The 26,439-nt window shown below is 37.6% G+C and overlaps 1 protein-coding gene across 4 annotated transcripts in view; it reads right to left on the bottom strand.

The window, feature by feature from the left end:
- The window catches only part of KIF2A (kinesin family member 2A), a 69,450-nt gene extending 46,777 nt beyond the window's left edge, over positions 1–22,673 (bottom strand). For 2 of the 4 annotated variants that reach the window (XM_012784042.2, XM_012784043.2), the window contains exon 1: positions 22,355–22,670. In XM_012784042.2, the coding sequence (XP_012639496.1) occupies positions 22,355–22,418 (64 nt within the window). In that variant the 5' untranslated portion in view covers positions 22,419–22,670. Of the gene's footprint in view, positions 1–22,354 lie in introns of all 4 variants that reach the window. The other 2 variants (XM_012784040.3, XM_012784039.2) reach the window with 2 other exon arrangements.
- Positions 22,674–26,439: the final 3,766 nt, after the last annotated feature.

Genomic DNA, 26,439 nt, shown 5'->3' with positions numbered 1-26,439 from the left:
ATAATATCTTTTTAATGCCTGTGACATCTGTAATGATGCCCATTTTTTTTATTCCCCATTTTTAAACTACTTAATCTCTCTTAATCTCACCTGAGATTTGTCCATTTTATTTTCTCCAAGAATAAACACCTGGTTTTGTTGAGCCTTTCCTTTTATTATGAGTTATTAAATACTTAATTTCTGTTCTCAACATTATTATTTATTTCATTCAACTTACTCTGGGCATATATTACAAGTGTTTTCCCTTAAATTCTTAAGACAAATGCTTAACTCATTCATCCTTATCCTTTCTTTTTTCCTCATAAGCAATTAAGCCTGCACATTTCTCTCCAAGAACTGCTTCAGCAGCATCTTACAAGTTTTTATATGTAGTATTTTTGTTATTATTCAGTTCCCCCTATTTTTCTAATTTTTTGTATGATTCTTTAACTCATGAGTTATGTAGAAGTGTTTTTGAAATTCCAAGCATACGGAGTTTCCTAGGTATCCTGTTAATGATTTCTAAAGGTTTAGACACTTGACCAATCAGAACAAAGCCACGAATAACTGATAGACTTTCCCAGTGTACAGTGGCTGAAAATCCCTGTATTTCTACCTTAATTGCACTGGACTGCCTTCCCCTAGTGGAAAATTTCCTAAAAATCTAGCTCCAAGGAACAAATCAGCAGCATTTTTTAAAATCAGCATCTTTATTTAAACAGGAGCCATGAAGTCCATGTCTTCAAACAGTAAACCTGGTTCTGATCCTTTCTTGTTGTTAAGTCTCTTTCTCTCCCATAATCCTACAGGAGCCAAACTTTTGCCATCCTTGCCTACTTCAGTCACCACCCCTCCCTTAGAATTTTTGGTCTATTTCTGCTTCATGATCTGATTGGGTTTTCAGCTCAACTATGCTTTTTTCGTTTTCTCTTAGGTATCTGGGACAAAAGGATGCCACTACATGAACTTTATTTTGACCAGAAGTCCCAATCCATTTTTAAGTCGTGTCATATTCATAGAAAATGGGGGTCAGATCTGAAAATTGTTTGATTATAGAAAAATCAATGTTATTTAAATTATAATAATTATAGTTTTAAAAATTCTATATATTTTTTCAATTATTATGGGTACATAATAGTTATATATCTTTATAGGATACATGTGATGTTTTGAAACATGCATACAATGTGAATTAATCAAATCAGGGTAATTGGGGTATCCATCACTTCGGTCATTTAGCATTTCTTTGTGTCAGGGAACATTTGATTCTACTCTTTCAGTTATTTTAAAGTATACCCTAACTTATTGTTGCTTAAAATCACTTTGTTATACTATCAAATATTGTTCATTCTATCTACCTACCTACCTATATTTTTGCACCCGTTTACCATCTCCACTTTATCCTTCCCTCCCCACTTCCCTTTCTAGTCTCTGGTAACTGTCATTCTACTCTCTTATCTCCATGAGATTCATTGAAAAACTCTATACTTTTTTAGGACTTAACATCTAGGAACATATTTGAAAGTTTTATTTCGACCCACTTGTAAACATAAATTAGTGTACAAAATATCACCTGTTGAGAATGAAGTAGAAAAATACTCAGTTTGGGAAAACAGGCAAACACTGCAGACTATCTCTCCAATAATTATTTTCCCAATAGAACATCTCTTGGTTTCTTCCCAAGATTTCTCCCAAACTTCATAAAATGTACTTATCTCTCAATGTAAGATTTTTTGGCCCATGTTTATATAAGATTTATATTTATATGTGCCAAAATTCAATTAGAATTTTATTGTACTTTATTTTCTTAAGAGATGGTGTGCATGTTCTATTGCCCAGGCTAGAGTTTAGTGGTGCAATCATGGCTTATTGTAGCTTTGAACACCTGAGCTCAAGCAATCCTCCTGCCTCTGCATTCCAAGTAGCAAGGACTATAGGCACATGCCACCATGCTTAATTTTAAATTTTGAACAAATTTTAAAAATTTGTTGTAGAGATGGGATCTTGCCACGTTGCCCAGGCTGGTCTCAAACAATGTTCCTGTTTCAGTCTCAGAAAGCCCGGGGATTATAGGCATAAGCCACCCGTGCCTGGCTCCATTAGCATTTTGACAAGTGTGCAAGTTTTGAGTGACAGTTCAAATATAATTGCTAGACTGTCAGAATCACATATAGATTTTTAAAAATCATGCCAAGTATCAAAGTGACACAAAATATAGGCATAGGATGATGCTTTAATCATACTCAGTATAAGCCATTTACTAACATAGTTTGTCCTGAATGTATGTCCAGTCTCTCATATTTATTTAGCCCTATTTAGCTTTTTGTTGAATGTCCCAAAATATTTAATAAATATTAAAGAAAACACTGGGAATGAGCAAAAAGCAATTATAATGGAAGGAAAGAGTTTACTACATATAAATCTTATTTAGCATGATGGTATTCTACTAATATATAGGTGACTCAGAGTGCCAGTTATATTTCTGAATTTAGTGAGAGTGTTCAGGTTGATGATGAATACATTGCACTTTTTTCCCATTTAAAATAAAGGCAAATAGGCTCCCGGTCAGCCCATTTTCACATGTAACATCTAATTTTTAGGAAAAATTTACTGACCTTAGATGGGATATGACTATGTATTGCTTAAAAACAAGATCCTCACAGGTTTCTGCTACTGCAAATAAGATTTTCAAATATATTAAACACAGTAATTCTCAGAGGAAAAATAGTCTATACTTAACCATTCAACCTAAAAAAATGATAATTTCATATGGTTCAACCTAATAGGAAAGGAAATTTAACCCCAAATTTAGATGTCAAGATAACCTATAAAAATATAATCTGCTAAATCAAATATAAATATCTAATAAAATATTAGCTTTATTTTAAAGCCATTTTATGTTTAGTTCATTCTAAGAAATATCTTACATCATTTAAAGCTCAATTTTTTTGTAATGGTCCAATTAAATGGAAAATAGTTCAGATATCAACTTTTTTTTTTTTTTTTGAGACAGAGTCTCGCTTTGTTGTCCAGGCTAGAGTGAGTGCCATGGCGTCAGCCTAGCTCACAGCAACCTCAAACTCCTGGGCTCAAGCAATCCTTCTGCCTCAGCCTCCCAAGTAGCTGGGACTACAGGCATGCGCCACTATGCTCGGCTAATTTTTTCTATATATTAGTTGGCCAATTAATTTCTTTCTATTTATAGTAGAGACGGGGTCTTTCTTGCTCTTGCTCAGGCTGGTTTTGAACTCCTGACCTTGAGCAATCCGCCCGCCTCAGCCTCCCAGAGTGCTAGGATTACAGGCATGAGCCGCCACGCCCGGCCTCGACTTTTTAATATTTATCTGTTGGTAAATATTAAGACAAATTGGTTTTTTTTTTTTTTTTTTTTTTTTGAGACAGGATCTTGCTCTGTTAGGCTAGAGTACACTGGCATCATCATAGTTCACACTGCAACCTCAAACTCCTGTGCTCAAGCGATACTCTTGCCTCAGCCTCCTGAGTAGCCGAGACTACAGGCATGTACCACCACACTCAGCTTTTTTCATTTTTTCTAGAGAGTGGTCTCTCTATTGCCTAGGCTTGGTCCTGGCCTCAAGCAATCCTCCCACCTTGGCCTCCCAAAGTGCTAAGATTATAGACATTAGCCACCTCAGCCGACCATCAATGGTTTTTCAAAAAGAAAAAAAACACAAATGACTGAACAGAACATACACCTAAATTCAAGCCCCAGTGAACAAAGTAACAAATACTATGACTTTCATATTTTGGGACTTTCTAATCTTTAAAATTAAGTTGGTTACTTAAGATTGGTATTAGTGCTGTTTAATTTGCCATAAAAGCCCACATATTTATTGAGCTATCAAAAACAAGTTTCACATGTTGACAATTGCCTTTTGGTCTCTGAAAACAGGATCCTATTATATGTTTTCTAGTTCACAGCTGAATTCACAGCAGCTGTGAGGCTAAGAAATGCCAGCAACCAATTAAGCTGGCATAAACCTTGTCTAGCATATAAAGTATAATTTGGTTGCAAATGTAGGAGACAAGAACCAAAATAAATCTGCCAAGAATACTAATAAAATTTCATTACAAGTATTTAAAAGTCAGAATATTTAAAGTCTAACAAATATATGTATTTTATTAAAAGGATGTATGGTAGAATATTAGAAAAAATATGAAAAAGCAACAATCAATTCTTTTCAGACCCAAGCAGTTTTTAAAAAGGTTGCAGCTGTTTCTGACATACCTAGGATTACAAACTGTTTTATTTTTTCCTATTTCTAATTACTCTAATCATAGGGTTGAGTATACACATGAGCATACATATGACAAGTCTTCCCCAAAAGTGAACATTATTTTTATCAGTTCCCTTTGAGATGTTTCATCCTTTTAAGATATTAGGACCTTAATAAAAATTCTGAAACCTAAATATGTAAGAACACAACTAAAATAATTAGTAAAAATAAAACTTGATTTATAAGATTGTTTATAATGGCAATTTTCAAACCCTTTGAAGTTGTTAAAATCCATTATTATTTAAGTATGATAAACTTTATGACAAAAATCAATGCTTTATAAAATATTAAAATATAATTTTAAAAATTTTACATATACTTTGAAAAAACTAGCATCACTGGTGATTCATGTGTATATAGCTCTGTAATTAAATCTAACAGAAATGGATGAAGGTCTCAAGATTAAGGTCTCCATAGAATCCAGAGATGAATTTCTGTTATCTGGTAGCCTGGCAGATGTGAACATATCTAGAGAGAATAAAACCCCCCAAAGTTGACTGCCACTGCTTGGGAATGGAAAGTTGGTACTAGATTGTCCAGGATCTTGCATGCCCAGCGAATGCATTCATCTGCAAGAGCTTAGATTCATGGCCTCGAAGTTAAGTATAGCCCAGATCTTGCTTAGAATTCACTGTATGTCTTTAGAAAGTAATTTAAGTGCCTCAACCCTTGGATTTTTTAATCTAAAAAGTGAGATATTTTGTATGATGACTGTGAAAAAAAATTTTTTAATTTATTAGCTTGCATGCCAATAAATTAAAATATATAGTTCTCTAATGTATCCTTGAAAAAGCTTCTAGCAAACCCCTCAATTTTCAATCAGAATACCACAGCATAATTTGAAAAGATCTTTTTTATAGACTTAAAAAATATGTTAATAAAATCTAGTTATCTCCTTCTGATTCTCTCAAGTAGGGACTAAGAAGGAAAACATGCGTAAATATCTATCTCAGAAGAACAAAGAAGTAAATATTACTCTGAGTTATAAAAATCACACATCAGACCAAGTACCTGGCAGAACAGTGTTGTTTCCAGAGGGTGAGTAAAGCACATATGCTTACTCAGAGTAGTTGGTAAACAGATACCTGAAAGAAGCACTTTCTTCCAAGTCAGTCTCTACCAGAAGAGAATCCTGATAAATTATCTTAGAACACACTGACCTAAAAACTTTTGCCACTTCCTATCATGTGACTGACAAAATCCTGTCTTAACTCGTTACCCATTTTTCTTAAATAATTAAATATATAAAATATTGATTCCAATCAATTATAGATTTAGTTACTAGAACCAAGCACCAGTGTAGAACGCAAATTCAAAGACTTGAGTGCATCTTTTCAAATTGAGGCATAGCAAAACATGTTATGTTAATTAGCTTTTGTTGTCACAGAGGTTTGTTTTAAGGTTGGTTGGTCTTTTAAAACATACAATTTCTTTAACTTATTAAAAGAATTCTAAAAGGATGTTCCTTCAAGAATATGAAAATGATCCACTTCTTTAAATAAGTTTATAATATAATGATCTACTATCACAAATCAATAAAATTAGAAAAAGTTGAGAAAACAGATTGTCAAATGCTGCTTTAAGAGACTAAACATAATAAGGATGCTACAAAAAAAAACATTATTTAGAAAAATGGAAGACATTGCTAACTACACAGTAATATTCATACATTTTATCTTAGTTTTGCCAACTACCTCAAAGCAGTTTATAATTTATTATTTATACTCTAACAGTAAATTACAACCAACTGTTCCTAGATGCCACTGACCAGGAAACAAGGACAGAAAGAAAATCTGGTGATATGTCAGAGATCATACAGCAGATCTGTATCAGATTCAGTAGAAGTCAAACTCTCAAACTCTGATATTAAGGTTTTGTTGGCTAATCTAAGCACTGATGAAAAGAATCTTTAATAAGGACTATGTAAATATTACACCTTTTTCAGTAGCTTTGGTAGAACAAGGAACCATTAGAGAAGGACATAAATAATGCCTCAGCTGACACTGGTAACAGTGCTGTTGCTGTTTAGTAAATCCCTGGGGACTATGACTTTGCCCAACATAGAGACCTTTCTGTTTTGGTTTATCACACTTAAGATGTTACTGTTTATAACTCAGTTTAAAAGTTCAAATATTTCCCTTCTTAGACTTTAAACACAAAGCTGGAATTTTGACACTAGGAGACAAAAAAGGGAATGATACAGCTGAGATTTTCATGAAGAAAATAAAACTTAAAAAGGAGGCAAACTTTATTCATATTGCATACAAATGACAAATTTTCAAATTCTTACCTCATCTGTCTATTGAAAAGGAGTGTGAAAATTAATACTGCTCAGTTCCTCTGGGGTGCCTGGGAAACTTCAGATCTGTTGAGGTTTTTTTTTTTTCTTTTTGTGGTACTTGAGAACCACACTGTACACTCACAATTAAGGTAGTTACCATTTAGAATGGACCGTAGTGCAGTTTTTTAGAAAACTTCCATTCTGATTTTGCATAAGAATAATAAGAAATATATCATAATGGAGCTATTATACTATTAAGAAGTATTAAATCACTGTAGTTTCCTGATATTATTCAGTATATCGGGAAGGCAGGATTAATAAACTTTTAAAAACTACTTGCAAAGAGAACATAAAAACCAAAATTCTAAAATCATGATGCAATATGATTCTAGCTGAAATAGTGGGGGAAAAAAAACCCATAGCACTAGAAAAAATACTTCATGAAGTTTAGGAGCTAAATAAGTTTACTAACTAAATAAAGTTCAACATATATCCTTAATTAAAAGGCTAGTTTTCATATATATATTCTCTTGGGTGACCGGATATCCAAAATGTATTTTTATTCATTTGTTAAAGAATAAAAGATTTGTTATCTAGAATACAATAGACTTTTACAGTAATGTTGTTGAAATAATATGTTGCTGATAGTCCAAAATTTTGAAAAACTGCCTTTCACAGATGTTCCACTGAATATAGTGAGCAATGCTGTCTAATCACTCCCTGGCTTAAATTCTTATTTACTCAAAAGGGAATTCCATACCAATACAGCAGTGCTAATCTGTGAACTTTTCATAGCTACATGTAGATATCATCTTCTTTTATGCTTATATATATCCTAACAAGAGACAGGGATCTTATGGGATGTTTTCAACAGTCAGTGTAATGTCACTACTTCCCCCAGGAATCTGTTATCACAACCTCTGCTCCACTGTATCTAACGAAGCCTCTAAAATTTCTACTTTCAGTGCCTGGCCAATTTGGGTTAGAACAGGTGATCACTTCTTAAGCCCTTTTACCACTCGGGTGAAATGTGAAATAGCAAATCTTGTATGGCTAGAGCAAAAGTTCCACAAAGAGCCGAGTCACTGAAGCTAAGCGTGGAGAGAAAGGCTGAAGTCAGATTTTGAGTTTGGTTTTATATGTGTTAAGTCTGAGATATCTATATCCAGTGGAGAAATGAGGTAGACTGTCTGATATACTGGAGATGGTCCAAGCTGAAGATAAAAGCTTAGGCACTGTGAACATATAGATCGCACATTCTCAGCAGGGGTGATACTGCCCTCAAAGTAGTGAAAATTGGCTTTTTAGGAGAGATCATATTATTAATATGATGGTTTATGGCACCTGCCAAAGAGCCACAAGAGATAAACAGATGCACAGTAATTTCACTGGGAGGGGGTCATTAGGGTAAAAAATGTCAAAAGGCCCTGTGGGTAGAGCAATAATAAAAAAAGGTTTGCAAAATGCTGATACAGATAGTATTTAAAGGCAATCAAAGTGGATGTGACCACCAAGAGAGTGAAGGTAGAAGTCCTAGTGTTCAAAGTACTGTAAAGTGAGATAATGAGATACCAGCAGAAGAGATCAAGAAGCTGCCAGAGAAAAAGTAAAATCAAGAAAATAGTCATAGATGCCAAGTTAACTTTGGGAAAAAACATTCTCTCAGACAAGACCATAGGAGGTTTTTTTGCATAAGGAAAAAAACACAAATAAACAAACATTCTACAGGCACAGCCTGAACTTCATAATCCAAGCTAGCAAATCTCAAGTGTGATGTACACTGTGTGGACAAGGGTATAAAGAAATAGGCATTTTTTGCAAATAAGGAGATAATTCACACTCTATGGAAAACAAATTAGCAAAGTCTATCAAAATTCCAAATACACAATTCTCTGACCCACTGATTCTGCTTCTAGGACTTTTTCCTACAGATATATTCATGTATGTGTAAAATGAAAGAAGTTCAAGATTATTCAATACTCCAGTATTGGCGGGAGTATTGGAGTATAGTTACAGATTAGGCACAAACATAAATGTCATCAGTAGAAGACTGGTTAAATAAATTGTGGTGTATTTAATCACTAATAAAATGCAGTATAAGAAAGAATGAGATATTTATGTATTCAAAGGTATTCCAAGATAACATTATTAAGTGAAAATAAAATTCAGAAGCACTAGTGCATACAAAAATACACCATCTGTAGGGAAAAAGTGCATATTTACACATATTTATACCATACCTAGTTATACATATACAAACACATTTTCTTGAAAATGAAAAACATCTCTGCACAAATACACAAGAAGCTGTAACATTGTTTCTTGTGAGGAGAACTGGTACTGCATTGCTATTCAAAACATGTAATTAAAGAGAAAATTAAAACTATACATCAAAAGCAATGTCACACACCTTGTCATGTCACACTCTTGATGCCTGGAGGATGAACAACACAAATCAATATTTTTAGAATGTCAAAACTTGAACAGAGAAGTGAAAAAGTAGCACAGCTAGTTCATTTAATCATGGATCATCAAATAGGTAATTTATAAAGTATGTAGAGGCTGTGTGCTAGGTGGCAGGGATATAGTGGAACTTGAGTCTAACTGGACACAATTAAACAGATAATACAATCCTATGAGTGCTTAGAGTAAATAGAGGGAACTTGAAGTACCTAAAGCAGGGGATACATCCTTGGCTAGGAAACAAGGAAGGATGGAATGCTTAACAAAGGCAAGAAGGAGAAGCAGCAGTTAGCTAGGTAGCTAGGTTAGGTAGAAGTGGAGTGCTCTGAGAAAGTTTAGCTTGCCTGGAGTATAATGTGCCTCAAATAGGAAGCAAGAATGAGACTGAAGAGGCAGGTTAGATTGTTCAGGGTTCACAGTAAACCATGGTAAAGCTGGGTTTTCTGCAAGGGGCAACAGAAGTAGATAAAATTTTTAAAGTTTTAAGCAGGTGACCAGGGAGTCAAACTTATGTTTGAAAGGTTACTCTGAAACAGTGATTAACCAAAGGTGGAGAGACCTATTAGTCATTTGTCACAACAGCACAGGCAAGACACAATGCTAGCCTGACCAAAATTATACTGGTAGAATGGAAAAAAGTGTGTGAAGAGGTACTTCAGCACTTAAATAAAGAGACCCTGATGATAGGAAAGGAGGTTAAGAGAGAACAAGGAGTCAAAGAAGATGTCCAGGTTTCTGATTTGGGTAATAAGGTGGGATGAAAGTGATGAGAGATACTGAAGTACATTTGGGGGAGTGATGGATTCAATTCTGGATATAATGAATTTGAATGCTTATGAGACATCCAAGTGGAGATATGCAGTAATCTATTAGATATACAAAAAAATACATGTCTGTAGCCGACCTGGACTGAAGAGAAGTTATTTAGTTTACCCAGAGAGAGAATACTATGCGAGAAGTACTGCAGGGTTAGGATCAAACCCTGAGGAACACCAACACTTAGACAATGGAGAGAAAAAGAAGCACCTATAAAGAATAAAAATGAAAAGTCTGAGAGATAGGAAGAAAACAAGAAATTTTACTTACTTTTTTTCTCACTAGATCCAGGGATAGACTGGAATCTACTTACTTTTAATTAAGGAATTGCTCTTAATAGAAACCCAACAGAGCATGTAAGGTTAAAAGCAACATATCACTCTTAAAACTGCAACCCAAAGAGCATATAAAGAAAATATCTACTATGTATTAGGGCCATGTTATGGTCAACTTTCAATATCAGCTATAATTTAAAAAAAAACAAACAACAAAATGCAACTGACATAATCCCCAAATAATTTCAAACAGTAGGCTTATAAAAATAAAGATCACTAAATCTGGACAGGCCCCTGAATCAATCTATTACATCAGCAGATCTTAGCAAGTTGCTGTAGTTTAACTGTTATATTTTCCCAACAATATCTCTGCTCATCTAATAAGAAACATCCTTTCATATGACAGCATTTGTTCCTGGCTGTACCTCTGAAAGTCCTAGGAGCAAGAAGGACCTAAACATAGCAATGGTAGAGATACTGGAGAAGACCAGAATTTCTTTTTCAAAAGAAATTACAGAGCCACAGAGCACTTGTATTGAGTGCAATAGCTATTTAGTATTTTGTTGTAACTGACATAGTAATCTTTCCTAGGAAAAAGTCCTTTATTCCTTCAAAGTCATCAGATGAAGGGACATATGATGGTCATACAGCAAATACTAGTTAGATTAATAAAAAACACCTGAACGCAAATTGTACCTTAGAAAGGAAAGAACTCCAAAAGGAATTAGAGTGTAGTGGACTTTGGAGGCAATCTATGTTCTGATCTCAGATTTGCTACTTACTTCATATACGAACTTAGACAAGTCAATTTCCTCATTATAACAATAAAAGCAAGTTTTGACCAACAGTAGTATTTCATCGAAGAGGAGTCTGGTTAAATCCCAAGATTTACCTCACTAATTAGGGCCTCTAATTTGTTCTCATTTCCTAAAAATCTTATAAGTAAATCATTATATCCACTTATCTTTAGCAGTCCATAGTAAATTACATACTTAAAAATACTACCCCCCAAAAAAGTACAATACTGTCTGTACCCTCAACTCACTTTTCATGACATGAAATTCAATAATTAGATTTTCACATGGATCTTAAGGCAGGAACTTCCTATTGTTCAACCCTTGTTTAAATTCAACAGCTCATTTTCAGGTTGCCAGATACACTACTTGGACATTTGTCATGACATTTCCATGGGCTGAAGTAAAAAAAATTGGACTAAGGTTGCCATGCATATCTGAATCCACTATAGCTCATTTAAAATTTTTTCATGTTAGCACACCCTAAATCTCTCACACTGACCGACAATTGACAAAAATGAACGGTAAAAACTTCATCTGAATTGCACACCTGTGGTTGATTCTCATTCTTAAAATAGTATAAATTCTTGTCATTAATTGTTCCCTTATTTAAAGAGTAGCTTTGACTTTTAACACCTAAAGTTTGCATACTCTCCCCCTCACCTATTTTAGGTTCACAGCAAAACTGAGTAGAAGGTATAGAGATTTCCCATATGCCCCCTTTCTCCACATACATACAATCTCCTCACTATCAACATCCTGCACCAGGTAAACTTGTTATAATAGATGAACCTACACTGACACATCATTATCACCCATAGTCCCTAGTTACATTAGGGTTCACTCTTGTTGTACCATCTATACGTTTTGACAAATGAATTATGACATGTATCCACCATTAGAGTATCACACAGAATAATTTCACACTGCCCTAAAAATCCTCCATGCTCTGCCTATGCATCCCTCGAGTACCTCTTTTTAAGTCCTAAACTGCAAATAGCAGTTAAGAGATTCTGAACACTGAAATGGCATTAAGAATCTTGAGGATGAAAAAGGGAAGGCAAATGCCAGGACAGAAAAAAATAGGCCAAAAATAAGAGCAAAGGAAAGGTGAAAGGTAAAAAAAAAAAAAAAGAGCAGCTGCATTTCAAGAATTGAAACATTTTATCCCTTAAAGAGTTGAAGCCAAATTCTTTATGTACTCTATTTTTCCTTCCTATTCTGATCCAGGAATTTCAAGAGGGTCTTGGCTAATACACTATAGCTCAGTCTTAGGTTATAAAGAATTCCTTTGCCTTCTTAAATAAATTCCTGCTGCATGTGAACATTTACTGGAAGTGATCTATACCTTAAATGTACTTACTTTTAGGATATTAATGGCAAAAGCTACAATGCTTTGATATTACATTGTACACAGGCTTTACAGACTCATATTTATGAATACGATTAGCCTGATTAAACAGAACTGAAGAGATTTTATAACCTGTGCTTAGACTTTCCAAATGTTCAGTCTATTCAACTCACATGCCCTTTATTCAGCACAAGTGATATATTGCTATATAACATCAATTCTTTTTGTAGTGTGTATTTTGCATCTCATCTGTTCCTTCATCATTGCTCACCTTCCTAGACTGATGCAATCTTATCCACCCTACCTCTCATTTTCAGTACTACTCTCCTTCTATCACTAATCATTCGTTCTTATTACTGCTCTTAGGAGATTAAGTTCTATCGTACTTTCCAAGTGTCCTAGAAACTAATTCCAATATCCTTACCTAAACTCTGTTTCCAAGTCTTTAATAGAGTGGCCCAGATTACCCCTCCTTCTTTCCCTTCCTCTGCCATTTTTAAATGCCCTTTACCTGACAGTTCTGTTTCAAGCTCAGGGACTTCTAGCATGTTGTCACACATGCCTGGAATGCATTCCCCCCAGGGCAATCTACTGGTCATCTTCCTCCACCATTTAAACTTCACACTTCATGAAGTCTTGCTAGATCACTGTTAGGCGATGCTACTTTTACTAAAATAATGGATCACAACCCTGGCTGCATGCTGGAATCACCAGTGTGTGAGATGTCTTAAAATAAAATGTTGATGCCAGGGTTCCACACCAGACAGAATCTCTAGGCAAAGGACCCAGATACAGGTAGTGGTGGGTTGTTTTTGTTTGGTTTTCCAAAGTCCTACAGGTGATTCTAATGAGCAGCTAGGAGGGTCATGAACCATTACAGATTGAGCAGCTCTAATCTAAAAATCCAAAATTCCCAAATCTGAAACTTTCTGAGTGCCAACATGATGCCACAAGTGGAAAATTCCACAACTGATGTCACATGACAGGTCACGGTCAAAACACAGGCATACAACAAACAATTTATATACTCTACCACTGTTTGTTGTTGCTGTTGTTTAAGAGCTGTTACAGGTAATCTGGTGAGGCTACTGTGTTGGCTTAGTTATCTTTACATTATTTTTTCACTTTATGCTATGTCATATTTTTTACTATTAACTATTATGTATGGATAAGTGTAAGAAAATGGCTGCATAGTGGTAGTATATGAATTCGCAGTTAGTAACAATGGTGACTCCAAACCACCACAGACTGTCCACAGTGGTGACAGTAGGTGGCTGAGAGAGCAACACCATTGAACAGTTTCTGATGGCCCAATGTACACAAACTTTGTTTCATGCACAAAATTATTTACAAATTGTATAAAATTTTCTTCAGGCTATGTTACAAAGTGACATATATATGAATTTCATATTTAGGCTTGGGTCCCATCCCCAAGATATCTTATTATGTATATGCAAATATCCCAAAATAAAAAACACTCTGAAATCCAAAACACTTCTGGTCCCAAGAATTTCAGATAAGGGATACTCAATCTGTACAAACCCTACTAATCTAGAAACAAAACTCCCACTACATTTATCCAACATAGACTCTAAATATTCACATATGCCACACCCCTAAAATACACTTAACCACATAGCCTTGACCAACACATATAAATACATGAAATGGCCCTCTGTAAGGCATAAACAATTTTCAGAATAGTTTATACACTCTGAGTATTAGGATCTGTAAAATGGGGAAAATACTATCTACCTTACAGCGCCTTCATGAAAATCAAACAAGATACTGTATATTATATATTCAGCAAAGCATATGGCAAAGCACAAAGAGTACAAATGTTAAATCCCTTTAGGTATCAAGAGTAATACCTGGACTTTTTAAGAAAGAAAAAGAATTCAAGCACCTACATGGGGGTGAGGCTAAGCAGAGAGCTGCTTGCCAAAAGTTATGATCAAAAGAGTCATTCTTAGCACAGTGAAGACACCCAGAAACTTTTACCATAAATATGTCCCCTCCTGATCCTGTCTTTCTTGTAGGTGAAAATTGGTTAAAATTAATGCCAAAACCAACAAAAACCTGGAGAAAAAGTCTTCAAAAGTAAATATAAGATAGCCCAGGGAAGCACCTGATTCTTCTAGTCCCTGACCCATAAAGTTATTGAGGAGGTTATTCCTAAAGTACACATAACCTCTGTTTTCATGTTCTGCTTATTTGGTCTCTGTTTACAAGCACCCCAACCCAGAATATCTAGAGAAGCCTGCTGACAGGGGCAGATCTGCCAAAAACTTAAAATTGAATAAATCTTATGCTTTTTAATATCAAAATAGTGTTTAAAAATTAAAAAGTTATAACTCAAATGGGTACTAGAGGATAGAAAACAAGCCAATAATGACAATGCCAATTTCATACAACTGAGAGGGCTATCAGGACTGATAGCGTTGTATTAAGAATAATTCTGAGGCTGAATATGGGTTTATTAGGACAGCATGTTTTATATATATATATATAAATTGTTTGTTGTATGCCTGTGTTCATTCATTATAATGAATATTGGTTCTGGTGAAAGGAAGTGAGAGGGACAGCATGACATGTATTTTCCATCCAGAAGAACCGTAACTTCAAGAGTCTAACTAAAAGGCCAAATCCTAAAAAGGAAAGTGATAATGATATACACACAAAAAATGGCATACTTCTATCAGTACTAATCACACTATTGATGAATCATTTATTTACTTATTTATGAAGGAAGGATTTTTGCTTTATTCTTTTTGTGTATCTCCAACACCTATCAGAATGTCTAACATACAGTAGGCTGTTAATATTAAGTATATTAATGAAATCTGCAATAAGAAAACAGAAATAGAAGATCACATTATTTTGATATGTCATAATCATTTAAGGTCTATACTCTAAAATATTCCATATCCTAATAACCACCTGAACTGCAAGCTTTACTGTAGAGGGTAATGACAAAAACAGGTGAAAAAAGATGAGAAAGCCCCAGTCAAGGGCTAGATTTAGATGCATGACTTTTTTTTTTTTTTTTTTGAGACAGAGTCTTGCTTTGTTGCCCAGGCTAGAGTGAGTGCCGTGGCGTCAGCCTAGCTCACAGCAACCTCACACTCCTGGGCTCAAGCGATCCTCCTGCCTCAGCCTCCCGAGTAGCTGGGACTACAGGCATGCGCCACCATGCCCGGCTAATTTTTTGTATATATTTTTAGTTGGCCAATTAATTTCTTTCCATTTATAGTAGAGAGTCTCGCTCTTGCTCAGGCTGGTTTCGAACTCCTGAACTCGAGCAATCCGCCCGCCTCGGCCTCCCAGAGAGCTAGGACTACAGGCGTGAGCCACCACGCCCGGCCAGATGCATGACTTTTAAAAAAGACACTTCCACCCTTATATTACTTTTGGGAGATAGTTTGATATGGTAAAGCTCTAATGTCTATTTTTACTTAGGTACTATAATACTATTAATATTACTTTAGCTAAAAAAGCTAGAAGGCAATCTAACCTATATTTGCTTCATAACTGAATCAGAAGAGTGAAAATTAGTTATATCTAGGGCTTAAAAAGTGTATCTATTCTTAAGCTAAGAATCATAATCTCAAAACACACACACACCTTTAAAAAGTATTAATATTTTAGGTTACAGAACCGAAGTGTTAAAATCAAAGTGGGTGGCTGAATCCAAGAATTAAACTTTGCAAAAGATTCGTGTAATATTAATGACAAGTACACTTGTCACTAGAAAGAACAGGTCTGGATGATCTCTCAAGGAATCCTGTTTTGGATTTTCCACACTCACACCCCTTTCTCTTTTTAAGCAGACAACAGATTTAAATTGGCTCTTTGCTATAATCTCTGGCATTTTTTTTATTATGACATATAAAACAAATTGACACACAGCCTTTCAGCAGAGTTCAAAAATCTTTGTCAAAAGAATTAAGTGGCTAGGCAGTGAACATAGATTCCTGGCTTTCTGCGGTACTTCTGGAAGCAACAAGTCAGTCTTTTAAAGTTTAGATTGCTCAATCTTGATCTTTATTGTTAAAACAACAGAATTCAATTTGATCTAACCAATTTGGCAAATTTGACCTACATTATCAATTGTAGGTGTAGTCCATAGAAATAATTTTACTATGGGGTGTACATGTCTCAAAAAAAAAAAAATTAAAGTGTACAAAGCAACTTCAATACCATCACCAGCAAACACTTGCAAGCACTTAGAGGTAGGAGTGAAGGTATTAGGGTTGGCCCTGGGTATGTCCCTTATTACTCGTGTGATCTTGGCAAAAAATCCAACCTCAGATTCTTTACCTATAAAATGATAAATATGCCATCTCATACTCTGCTTACCTCATAGGGTTCCTGTGAGGATACAATTAGATAATATGTTTGGAAGCACTTGGAAAACTGTGAAGGCCTAACAGATGCACATATGGAACTATTACTGTCCTAGTCACCATGCAAAAGGGAATTATTAATCTGCAAATTCCCTCATTCCACCCCATCCCCGTAATCAGTCACATAATTATACCTAAAGAACAACTACATTACTATATGGTTCATTTTTATTACCTAAACTTATGCAGTTTATTCTTCAGAAGCCTATATAATAGCATGTAAAAATAAATTAGCAGAAGAATAAATGTGGCAAAACATGTAAAGAATTAGGTCAGGGGTCCTCAAACTTTTTAAACAGTTCACTGTCCCTCAGACCATTAGAGAGTGCACACTGTGGGCCCTGGACAAGTCAGCTGCTAAGCAGGACAGGCAGCTGTGGCAAAAACACCCAGAGGGCCAGATAAATGTGCTAGGCAGCCCGAGTGTGGCCCACAGGCCATAGTTTGAGGACTCCTGAGTTAGGTCATTTAAAATCCTTTCTAATAGGCCGGGCGCGGTGGCTCATGCCTGTAATCCTAGCACTTTGGGAGGCCGAGGCGGGCGGATTGCTCAAGGTCAGGAGTTCGAAACCAGCCTGAGCGAGACCCCATCTCTACCAAAAATAGAAATAAATTAATTGACCAACTAAAAAATATATATACAAAAAATTAGCTGGGCATGGTGGCACATGCCTGTAGTCCCAGCTACTCAGGAGGCTGAGGCAGTAGGATCACTGAGCCCCGGAGACTGAGGTTGCTGTGAGCCAGGCTGACGCCATGGCACTCACTCTAGCCTGGGCAACAAAGTGAGACTCTGTCTCAAAAAAAAAAAAAAATCCTTTCTAAAGATTACCTGCCCTAAACTCCAAAAATTCCTGATGGGTCCTTTGAAATATTCTCTTTCCTCTGGATTTCAGATGCTTAATCAAGGCATATTTTTCACCAATGTTTTTAAGAAACAAGAATATCTTCCTCCCACAACTTTAGGTTTTGTGAACTTGTAGTAACCTTACCATATTACTTTTTACCAGGGATCATTCCAATCATGCTCTGTAACACTGCTCTCTAGTGCCTTTGCCATAAGTGAGAAACAATTTCCTATATCTTGATCAGGCTGTAGAAAGCTAGATATGGTTCCAAAATAACAGAATTTTTCCTTTACTGTCATAGTTCTTGATAGACAGTCTGGTTTCTATGCTGAGCAAGACAGGTTCCTGGCTGCCACTGACAAGCTATATGAATCTAGATAAATCACTTATGATGACTTGGGACTCAGTTTCCACATTTATAAAAATGACAACTAGTGGAAATATTCTAAAATTCTCTTCAGATCACATATATCAATCTTGTGACTAACAGATACCAAGTAACAATACTACCAACAAAGAACAATTTGGAAGCTGCAGCTTCAAATATTCAACATTTCTCATCTCTCCCCCAGTCTCCAAAGGGAAGTCACAGCTAAGTAGAACTTAGTAGATAATAAGTACTACTAATAAGTACACAGCTAAGTAGAACTAAGTAGATAATAGTACAGCTTGGGGGAAAAAAAACTATCAATAAAAAAAACTAGCTACAGAATAGTAAGACTATAGTTTTCTAGAGTCACTGAGTTCTAAAAAGGAATCAAATCAGAAAGAAAATAGAAAGACACATACAAGAAAATATACATGACTGTCGATTTTCATAAACCAGTCCAACTGCATACTAGGTTATCTCCTATAGCAGAGAACAAACTCAGGAGTCCAAGCCTAACCCCTACCACTTATAAGGGTAGAATACCAGAAAAGTCAAATTAGCTTTAGCAGATCACTCAGTTTCAATCAACTCTGGAGATCCTGAACTAAGAGGCCAGTGGGAAATAGAAGGCCAGCCATACAGAATGACTATAGATGGAAGAGTTTCACTTCCTGGTAAGAGTTCATCTAAAATGTCTGAAAACCAAAAATCCAATAATGTATGATTCACTCAAAAACAATATGCAAGAACTCTGCTAGGCACCTGGAGGTGGGGGGGAGGGGATGATACACAGATGAATTCAGAGAACTTAAGAGTTTATTAGTGTTTTAATCCTGTAACACATTAGCTTTGGTTGAAGTGCGTGCAGGTAGCATGACATCCCTCCATTGCATACTTCACACCACCCCTTCCCCAGTGCAGTTTAAAAATATAACATTTAATGTTGGACTTTGTTCTGGTATCAGAAAAAAAAATAAAAAAATAAAAACATAACATTTAAGAGTTATGTACCCAAACATCAATACATTGATACTTAAATACCCTGTCTCATAAATGATAAAGAGTGACTTAGGAATTTAGAGACTGACTGGCCATCTGGTTTTGGTAATCAGCAAAGACTTATTAGGATTAGTCTTTTAGCAGGGTCTTGAAAGATTAGGAATAAGCCCATTTTAGTTTACTTATTTGCCCTTGGAATATGTGCATTAATATATGAGCATCACCGACAGAAAAAGCATGGTTTGAAATAGAGACAAGGATCACAATTAGCATATACAGAAAAACATCAAGTCACCAGTTAATAAACAGTCTGAAGCAGCCCTTTATCACTCATGTCATTTCTACTGCCTCAGATATTACATTAGTGTTCATCCAACTACAAAGTTTATTTTTGTTATAATAACCACTAGTGTTTTTATTCAATACAGATCTGCTATTTAAGTGGGAGGAAGCAAAGAAGCTTCTTTAAAATGAAAAACGGAAAGCTTGAGGGGAGTCTCCCAGACATCAATTTCTACTGTGAAACACCACCATCCAATGCAAATGATCATTCCGTTAAAGTTCTTTACTTATCTTTTGCCTTCCACAACTTCCATCATGTATCTGAGGCAAATAACACCACATTGTAATGATTTCTATAATTTCTTATGGGCAAACTGCTTTTGAAACATGGTTATAGGTTACTAGCACTTATGTAAGGACACAAAGCTCTTGTATGTCTGGGAATTTCTGGTATAGGCCGAAGGTGAAGGTTGAAAGAGTTCCATATCCTAGAAAACTGAAAAGAACCAAAACTGCTTCAATATGTTTAAGTAAAAGATGCTAGCTTGGTAAAAATTAAAATGTATAAAGCTCTAGAATTTCATATACTGTTTTTTTCTAATAATATTTCACAGTTAATACCTATAATTACAGTTAAAGGATTATAATAACGTAAAGAACCTACAGGTTTTATTGCACCCCAAATTTTTTTTTTTTTTTGAGACAGAGTCTCGCTTTGTTGCCCAGGCTAGAGTGAGTGCCGTGGCGTCAGCCTAGCTCACAGCAACCTCAAACTCCTGGGCTCAAGTGATCCTTCTGCCTCAGCCTCCCGGGTAGCTGGGACTACAGGCATGTGCCACCATGCCCGGCTAATTTTTTATATATATATCAGTTGGCCAATTAATTTCTTTCTATTTATAGTAGAGACGGGGTCTCGCTCTTGCTCAGGCTGGTTTTGAACTCCTGACCTTAAGCAATCCGCCCGCCTCGGCCTCCCAAGAGCTAGGATTACAGGCGTGAGCCACAGCGCCTGGCCTGCACCCCAAATTTTTTAAAATAAATTTGATTGTGTATATTTGAGGTTTACAACATAACATAGCAGGCTATATATAAATAGTAAAATGGTAACTAGAGTAAAGCAGATTAACACAGCTATTATTTCACATAATTATTTTTACTGTAAGAACTGTTAAAATCTACTTATTTAACAAAAATTCCAAATACGATTTTATTAACTTTAATCCTCATGTATCTCCAAACCTGTTCATCCTATATATCCGCTATTTTGTCCTTTGACCTACATCTACTCCATTCCACACACCTGCGGTAACTACTGTTTCATTCTTTCTGTGTATTTGAGATCCTTTTAAAGCATATCCTACATGTAAGTGAATTCATACAATATTTTTCTTTCTGAGTCTGGCTTATTTTACTCAGCGTAATTTCCTCTAGGTCTATCCATGTTGTGATAAATGTCAAGATCTCCTTTTTTACGGCTGAATAATACTGCATAGTATATATGCCACGTTTTCTTTAGCTGTTTGTCCCTTACTGGACATTTAGGTTGTTTCCATATCTTGGCTATTGTGAGTAATGCTGCGATGAACATGGGACTGCAGATATCTTTACAAGACAGTGATTTTATCTCCTTGGGTATATACCCAGAAGAGGGGTTGCTATGCACTCAAAATTTTTAATATGCAAATCCTACTTTTGTCATAAGTAGGATTTTGTCATTGTCATACAATGAACCCACATTCACCTAATCAAGACACGACATTAACAGCCCTCTTTCAAGAAAACAATTTGAAGAGAAAATATAAAAGAAATCCCAACCCAAGAAGACATCTTTTCCACTAGTGTTACTGGTAACTTCCAAAGCTCTAAGTGGTATAATTTATCTTTTCATATACAGGACAATGATGCTTCCAGTTGTTACCATAAATTACCTTAAATACAATCAAGGAAAAAAAAATCATTAGTTATGTAGGGTCTTCCAGTATATCATATAGATAACATGAAAGCCAATCTAGCCTCACATAACTTGGCCAAACTTGGTAGAAACCAAGAGTGCACAGAAATGATAGCAATGTTACTACTAACTACGCCAAAAGGTAAAAAATAAATAAATAAATAAAAGGAATGGGTATAACAGTGATGGAATCAAGAACACTGCACAACTCTATATACATATCACTAGTTCTTTCACTATTAGAATTGAAAGAAAATAAATTTTACTTATCTCCCTCCGTGCATTTTCTTTTACAATATATTTTCAAGCCAGGCTGGCGTATCTCCCTCCACACCCCAAGCTAGTGACATAAAACATTTTCCCCAAGAGAAACATACAGAAAGATACATAAGCCAAAGGCTCCTTTTTTTAAAAAAATGAAGCATGTGTCTTCACCTCGCCTTACACTTTTCTCAGTTACCTCTCCCGAGGGTGTGAAAATATCAACATCCGGTCGCCCACCCCCACTCTCAGTAGTGCCTCGCATTGACTATGTTCATCCTCTCTCCTTCCCCTTACGGTCTCGGCACCTTGGAGAAGCTTATCGAATATTTCTACCCATTGCTCCCCCGCCCTTATTCATGGCTAAGCGCGACATTCTCTACATCCTCCCAAGGAAGGGACTGGCAAAAGGGAAAGAAGCATGCTAGAGGACGAAAGCCGGCGAGGCCTGACAACCAGACAGCAGTTTTAAGCAAAGGGATTGGCCCTTTCCCCCACCTCGGCCCCTGACCGGTAGTCAATTCTCTCAACATTGAAATCACTGGTCTTCACACTCCCTCACCCTATACCCGTTAGAGATGAGGCTGGTAAAATGAAAACGCTGGGGCGAAGCGCGAGGCAGGGTCATCCCTAACGAAGCCCGCTCCTTCCCGGGCCGGGGTCCCCGGGGAGATGGAGATCGCGGGAGGAGCTAGGGCCCCCCGCCCCGGAACCGTCCACCGCGCCCGCCCCTAGCCCCCAGGGACGCGGCCCGCGACACCGGGCCCCCTTCCCCACCCGGCCTCTTCCGCGGCCTGGCCCCCGGCGCTGCGGCGGCGCCCAGGCGGACCCCACGCCGGCCACACTCGCACACACCACACACAAAAGCGCCGCGGCCGCCGCCTTCCCGCCCCCACAGCCCGGCGAAGCAATCAATGAGGCGGCCGGCGCCCGCGTCCTCCCGGCGCACATCCGAACGCGGGGCCGGCGGCGTGGCTCACCATCGCTCCGCTTGATCTCCACGTAAATCCCAATCTGGATCTTGCCGAAGTTGGCCGTTGCCATCACCTCATCTGGAGCAGCGGCAGCGGGCCGGGGGAGGGGGACGGGAGGGCGGAAAAGGCGGGGAGGGGGCGGGGTAGGTGTGGGAGGGGGAGCGGTTGCCCGCGGCCGCGCCGGCCCGGGAGTCAGCGTGAACGCGAGCGGGGCCGCGAAAAGCAGCGGCGGGGAAGCAGGCGGAGGCCGCGGGCCTGCAGGCCGGCAGGAGGAGGCGCAAGCCGGGGCGTCGGGGTGAAGCGAGGGCCGGGGCCGTGAGGCGGCGCGGGGGAGAGTGGGAGGGCCCGAGCCGCCAGCCGGGGAGGCGACGCTGGGGAGGCGGGGCGCCGCGCGCCTGCGCAGAGCGCGCCGCCGCCGTCTCTTCCTCCTCCTCAGCTGGCCTCAGCCCGCTGCCTCGCGGCGCCCCGCCCTGCTCGGCGGCGGGGCGGGCGGCGGCCGCGGCTGGGCCGGCTGAGGCGGCGGAGTGCGCGAGGCCCGGCCCCTAACGAGCCGGCGTAGCGTTTGATTTCAGCGCGCGGCCTAGAAGACGCGGGAAGCGGCGCGCCGTTGCCGCCTTGTCTTCTGGCTTCTTTGAATTGGAGCTGTTGCTGCAACGGGTCAGGGCCAACTAGTTCCAGGGCTTTCCGAGTGGAACGCGGGGCCGAGGATGTGAATTTAGGGACCCTCCATTGGCAGTACAGGTTCGGTGTTTTCATCTGAAGATGTCACCCCAGTTTCCACTTGGAGGTGACTGGCCCAAGTAACCCTGCCAAAGCACACCTGGTTCAGGTTTCCCATCCAGTTAGGGAGGAAAGGAAGAAACACCTGTGAGGTGTCACCCTAAGTCGGAATAAAGATCTGCTTCTTTATGGCTTTGGCTGATAGCTCGCTCACCACTCAAAAAGGAGCTCTGCGGTGGAGCAGCCTTAATTGTTCGGTTTATGAGTTATCAGACGCTGGTGTCCTGTTTATGCTGTAGGGTTCAAGACTCACTTGCCGTGGCATCTAAAGCCAACAGCTATGACTCAAGGACAGAGGGCAGACCCAAAAGGTTGACTAAGGAATGTGCCTTTTCTGCAGTCACTTGACTAGTCTGACCACATCAGCAGTGTGGAGAGAGAGAGGCTCCATCCTGGCAGAGCAGGAAGGCCATGTGGACAGGGACCATGGAAGCTCTTTACAGCGCTATGTAAAGATCTCCAAACGTGACTTGCTTGTAATATTGGGACTTGATATAGAGGAAACAATTTTCGCACCTTATTTTCCCTAGTCATTGTTAATGTACCTGTAATAATAACTATAAACATACTGTTTTAAAATTCAAAAATTGGAAACTGGATATATGTGTGTGTAAGCGCCTATGTGCATATGTCTGCATGCCTGGAGTTTTAAACCTAATATGAAGTAATCAAGTCAAGTAGATCCTAAAAAAATTAAAAGACTGGCTCCATCTGTAACTTGAACATACTGAAGGTATACCTGTCAAAAGAACAAATCTCTTAAACCCATTCTAAAGTAAGCATAATTTTTATGAAAAAAACACTGACTAGACAATGTAGAAAATAACTTCTTTTACATTCCAGAAATGACAGCACACTTGAGAGCCTCTGTTTCAAAATGAAATTTGACCAAATCAGAGTTCAGTTTTTATTTTTTCTACAATTTCAAGAGTTTTATCTGAACTCTGAGCTCCTGTCTGGAATTCATTTTCTGACGTCTTTGTGACTGAGGTATAAAGCATTTATTTATTTGCTTACAAATCCTTTAAAGAATGCAAAGAAATCAAACCATACAGCTATTAAATTTAAAATTACTTCGTAAAATACTATGTTTTATCATGGTTGCTAACACATGCTTTGCACTTTGTGGGTTATATAATTAAGAAGTCTTAACCTTTAATCCATATACAAAGGTATCTTAAAAACATGTACATCATCTTGCTCCATAAAAATATGTGAGACATGACACTTAACAAACACAAAATCTTTTTTTATAAGCCATACCCAATAGGCTTATGTTTTTTGGTACACTCCCTCATATATATTTACCAAGATTTGCATTACGGGTTTTGTATGCAAGTGGCCCTGTGGGTTATATAATTAAGTCTTAACCTTTAATCTGTATACAAAGGTATCTTAAAAAAATGTACATCATCTTGCTCCATAAAAATACGTAAGACATGACACTTGACAAACACAAAATCTTTTATAAGCCATATCCAATAGGCTTATATTTTTTGGTACACCCCAGCATATATATTTACCAAGACTTGCTTTATGGGTTTTGTATGCAACTGGCCTTATGAAGAGCAGCCACAAATACATGCAATGTGGATATGTTTCCATCAACAACCAGGATCAAAGATTCTAACTCTGGCTCAGGCATTAGCAAGATGTACAACCTTAACTAGAACTACTGCTACTAACCTCCTGAACTAATAACTACTAATAACTAAATAAGATCTATAACCCCACTAAGAACTGCTGTTCTAGTTAGAGTTATCTAGTAGGCATTCACACATTTGTTCAATGAGTTGACTTCTAAAACTGGTCAGTATCTCAGTTATCTCTTTGCTCAACCTGGCATAATAACTTCCATACTGTCAATCACAGAAAGTTTCTATGAGGACAAATGAAATAAAATGTGACAGTGCTTTGATATTTGTAACTATGATACAAGTTAGGAAAGCAAAGTAACACCATTCTATAAAAAATAGCCCAGTACTCTACTGTTATCCTCAAATCATTAATTAGAATGTATGTCCAATGACATAAAATTCAACACACATTATCAATTTGTCTATGGCCCTCACCTCCTCACATTAAAAGAATAACAACAGCTTTATAGGTCTGTATTCTTTTATCCACTCTAGTCCTTTCATTCTACCCTTAACTGACAGAATAATCTTGCTCAAGGATTATTTCCATCAGGTCACACCCTATTAAGATTGGTTGCTATTGACCTAGCAATTCTGAGTTGCTAAACCTTTTCCAAAAATCATAGTTATCGTAATCCAACCAAGCCAATTTCCTTATTATACCTAGATTAAAAAAAAATTGTCTGGGCCTGGCCAGGTGACTCATGCCTGTAATCCCAGCACTTTGGGAGGTCGAAGTGGGAGGATTGCTTGATGCCAGGAGTTTCAAGACCAGCCTGGGCAAGAGTAAGACCCCATCTCTACAAAAAAATAGAAAAATGAGCCAGGCATGGTGGCGCATGTCTGTAATCCCAGCTACCCAGGAGGCTGAGGCAGGAGGATTGCTTGAGCCCAGGAGGAGTTTGAGGTTCCAATGAGCTATGATCATGCCACTACACACTACCCCGGGCGACAAAGTGAGACTCTGTCTCAAAAAAAAAAAATGTCTCTGCTTTGGTTTATTAGTACATAAACTTTTAAGGGATCACCCCAGGGAAAAAATTGTTAGGTTAGTGAGTTAGGTGAGTTAGGTGAGGTGAGGTTAGTGAGTGAGTGAGGTTTGAGGCCAAAGATTGCACTTACTTTAACCAGTTACCTGCTCCTTTGTGGACGAACAGTGACACAGTTTAGTTCCACTTCTAGCCCAGATTATATTACATACTTGTCTGTAGCTTATTACTTGAAGCTCTTCCATTCCATTTTTGCATCTATTCTGAATTACTTCCACAGAGTTTGTGGATCTGGGATTAAGTGGAGAAAATCAAGCGGGTAGAGTTGGTAGAGACTTTCTTTGTCTTTATTGTAATCTTTCTGCCCTGGACATTTTTGGCGAATCAGTGATTCCCGTTAATTTACTCTGATTATAGTTCTAATTAAACTTGTATAATCTCACTGTAATTTATTTTAGTCCTTAAACACATGCATTAAAAACATTTAGGAGATACCAATCCTAATTGTATCCTCATTGTAAAATATCCCCTCTTTTCCATTGGATTCTTCTCCACTGGCTACAAACATGTTCAAGCTCCCTTCTCTAAGGAAAAAAAATCTATTTCTTGATCTTCCTCTTCCTATTTAAATTCCATTATTTCTCGTTTTTTTCTACTTTTTCTCACCTCCAAATTCTCAAATGAG

This window comes from Microcebus murinus, chromosome 11 (genome assembly GCF_040939455.1).
Source record: "Microcebus murinus isolate Inina chromosome 11, M.murinus_Inina_mat1.0, whole genome shotgun sequence".
Lineage (NCBI taxonomy): Eukaryota > Metazoa > Chordata > Mammalia > Primates > Cheirogaleidae > Microcebus > Microcebus murinus.
This window is presented reverse-complemented; position numbering and strand designations above follow the sequence as displayed.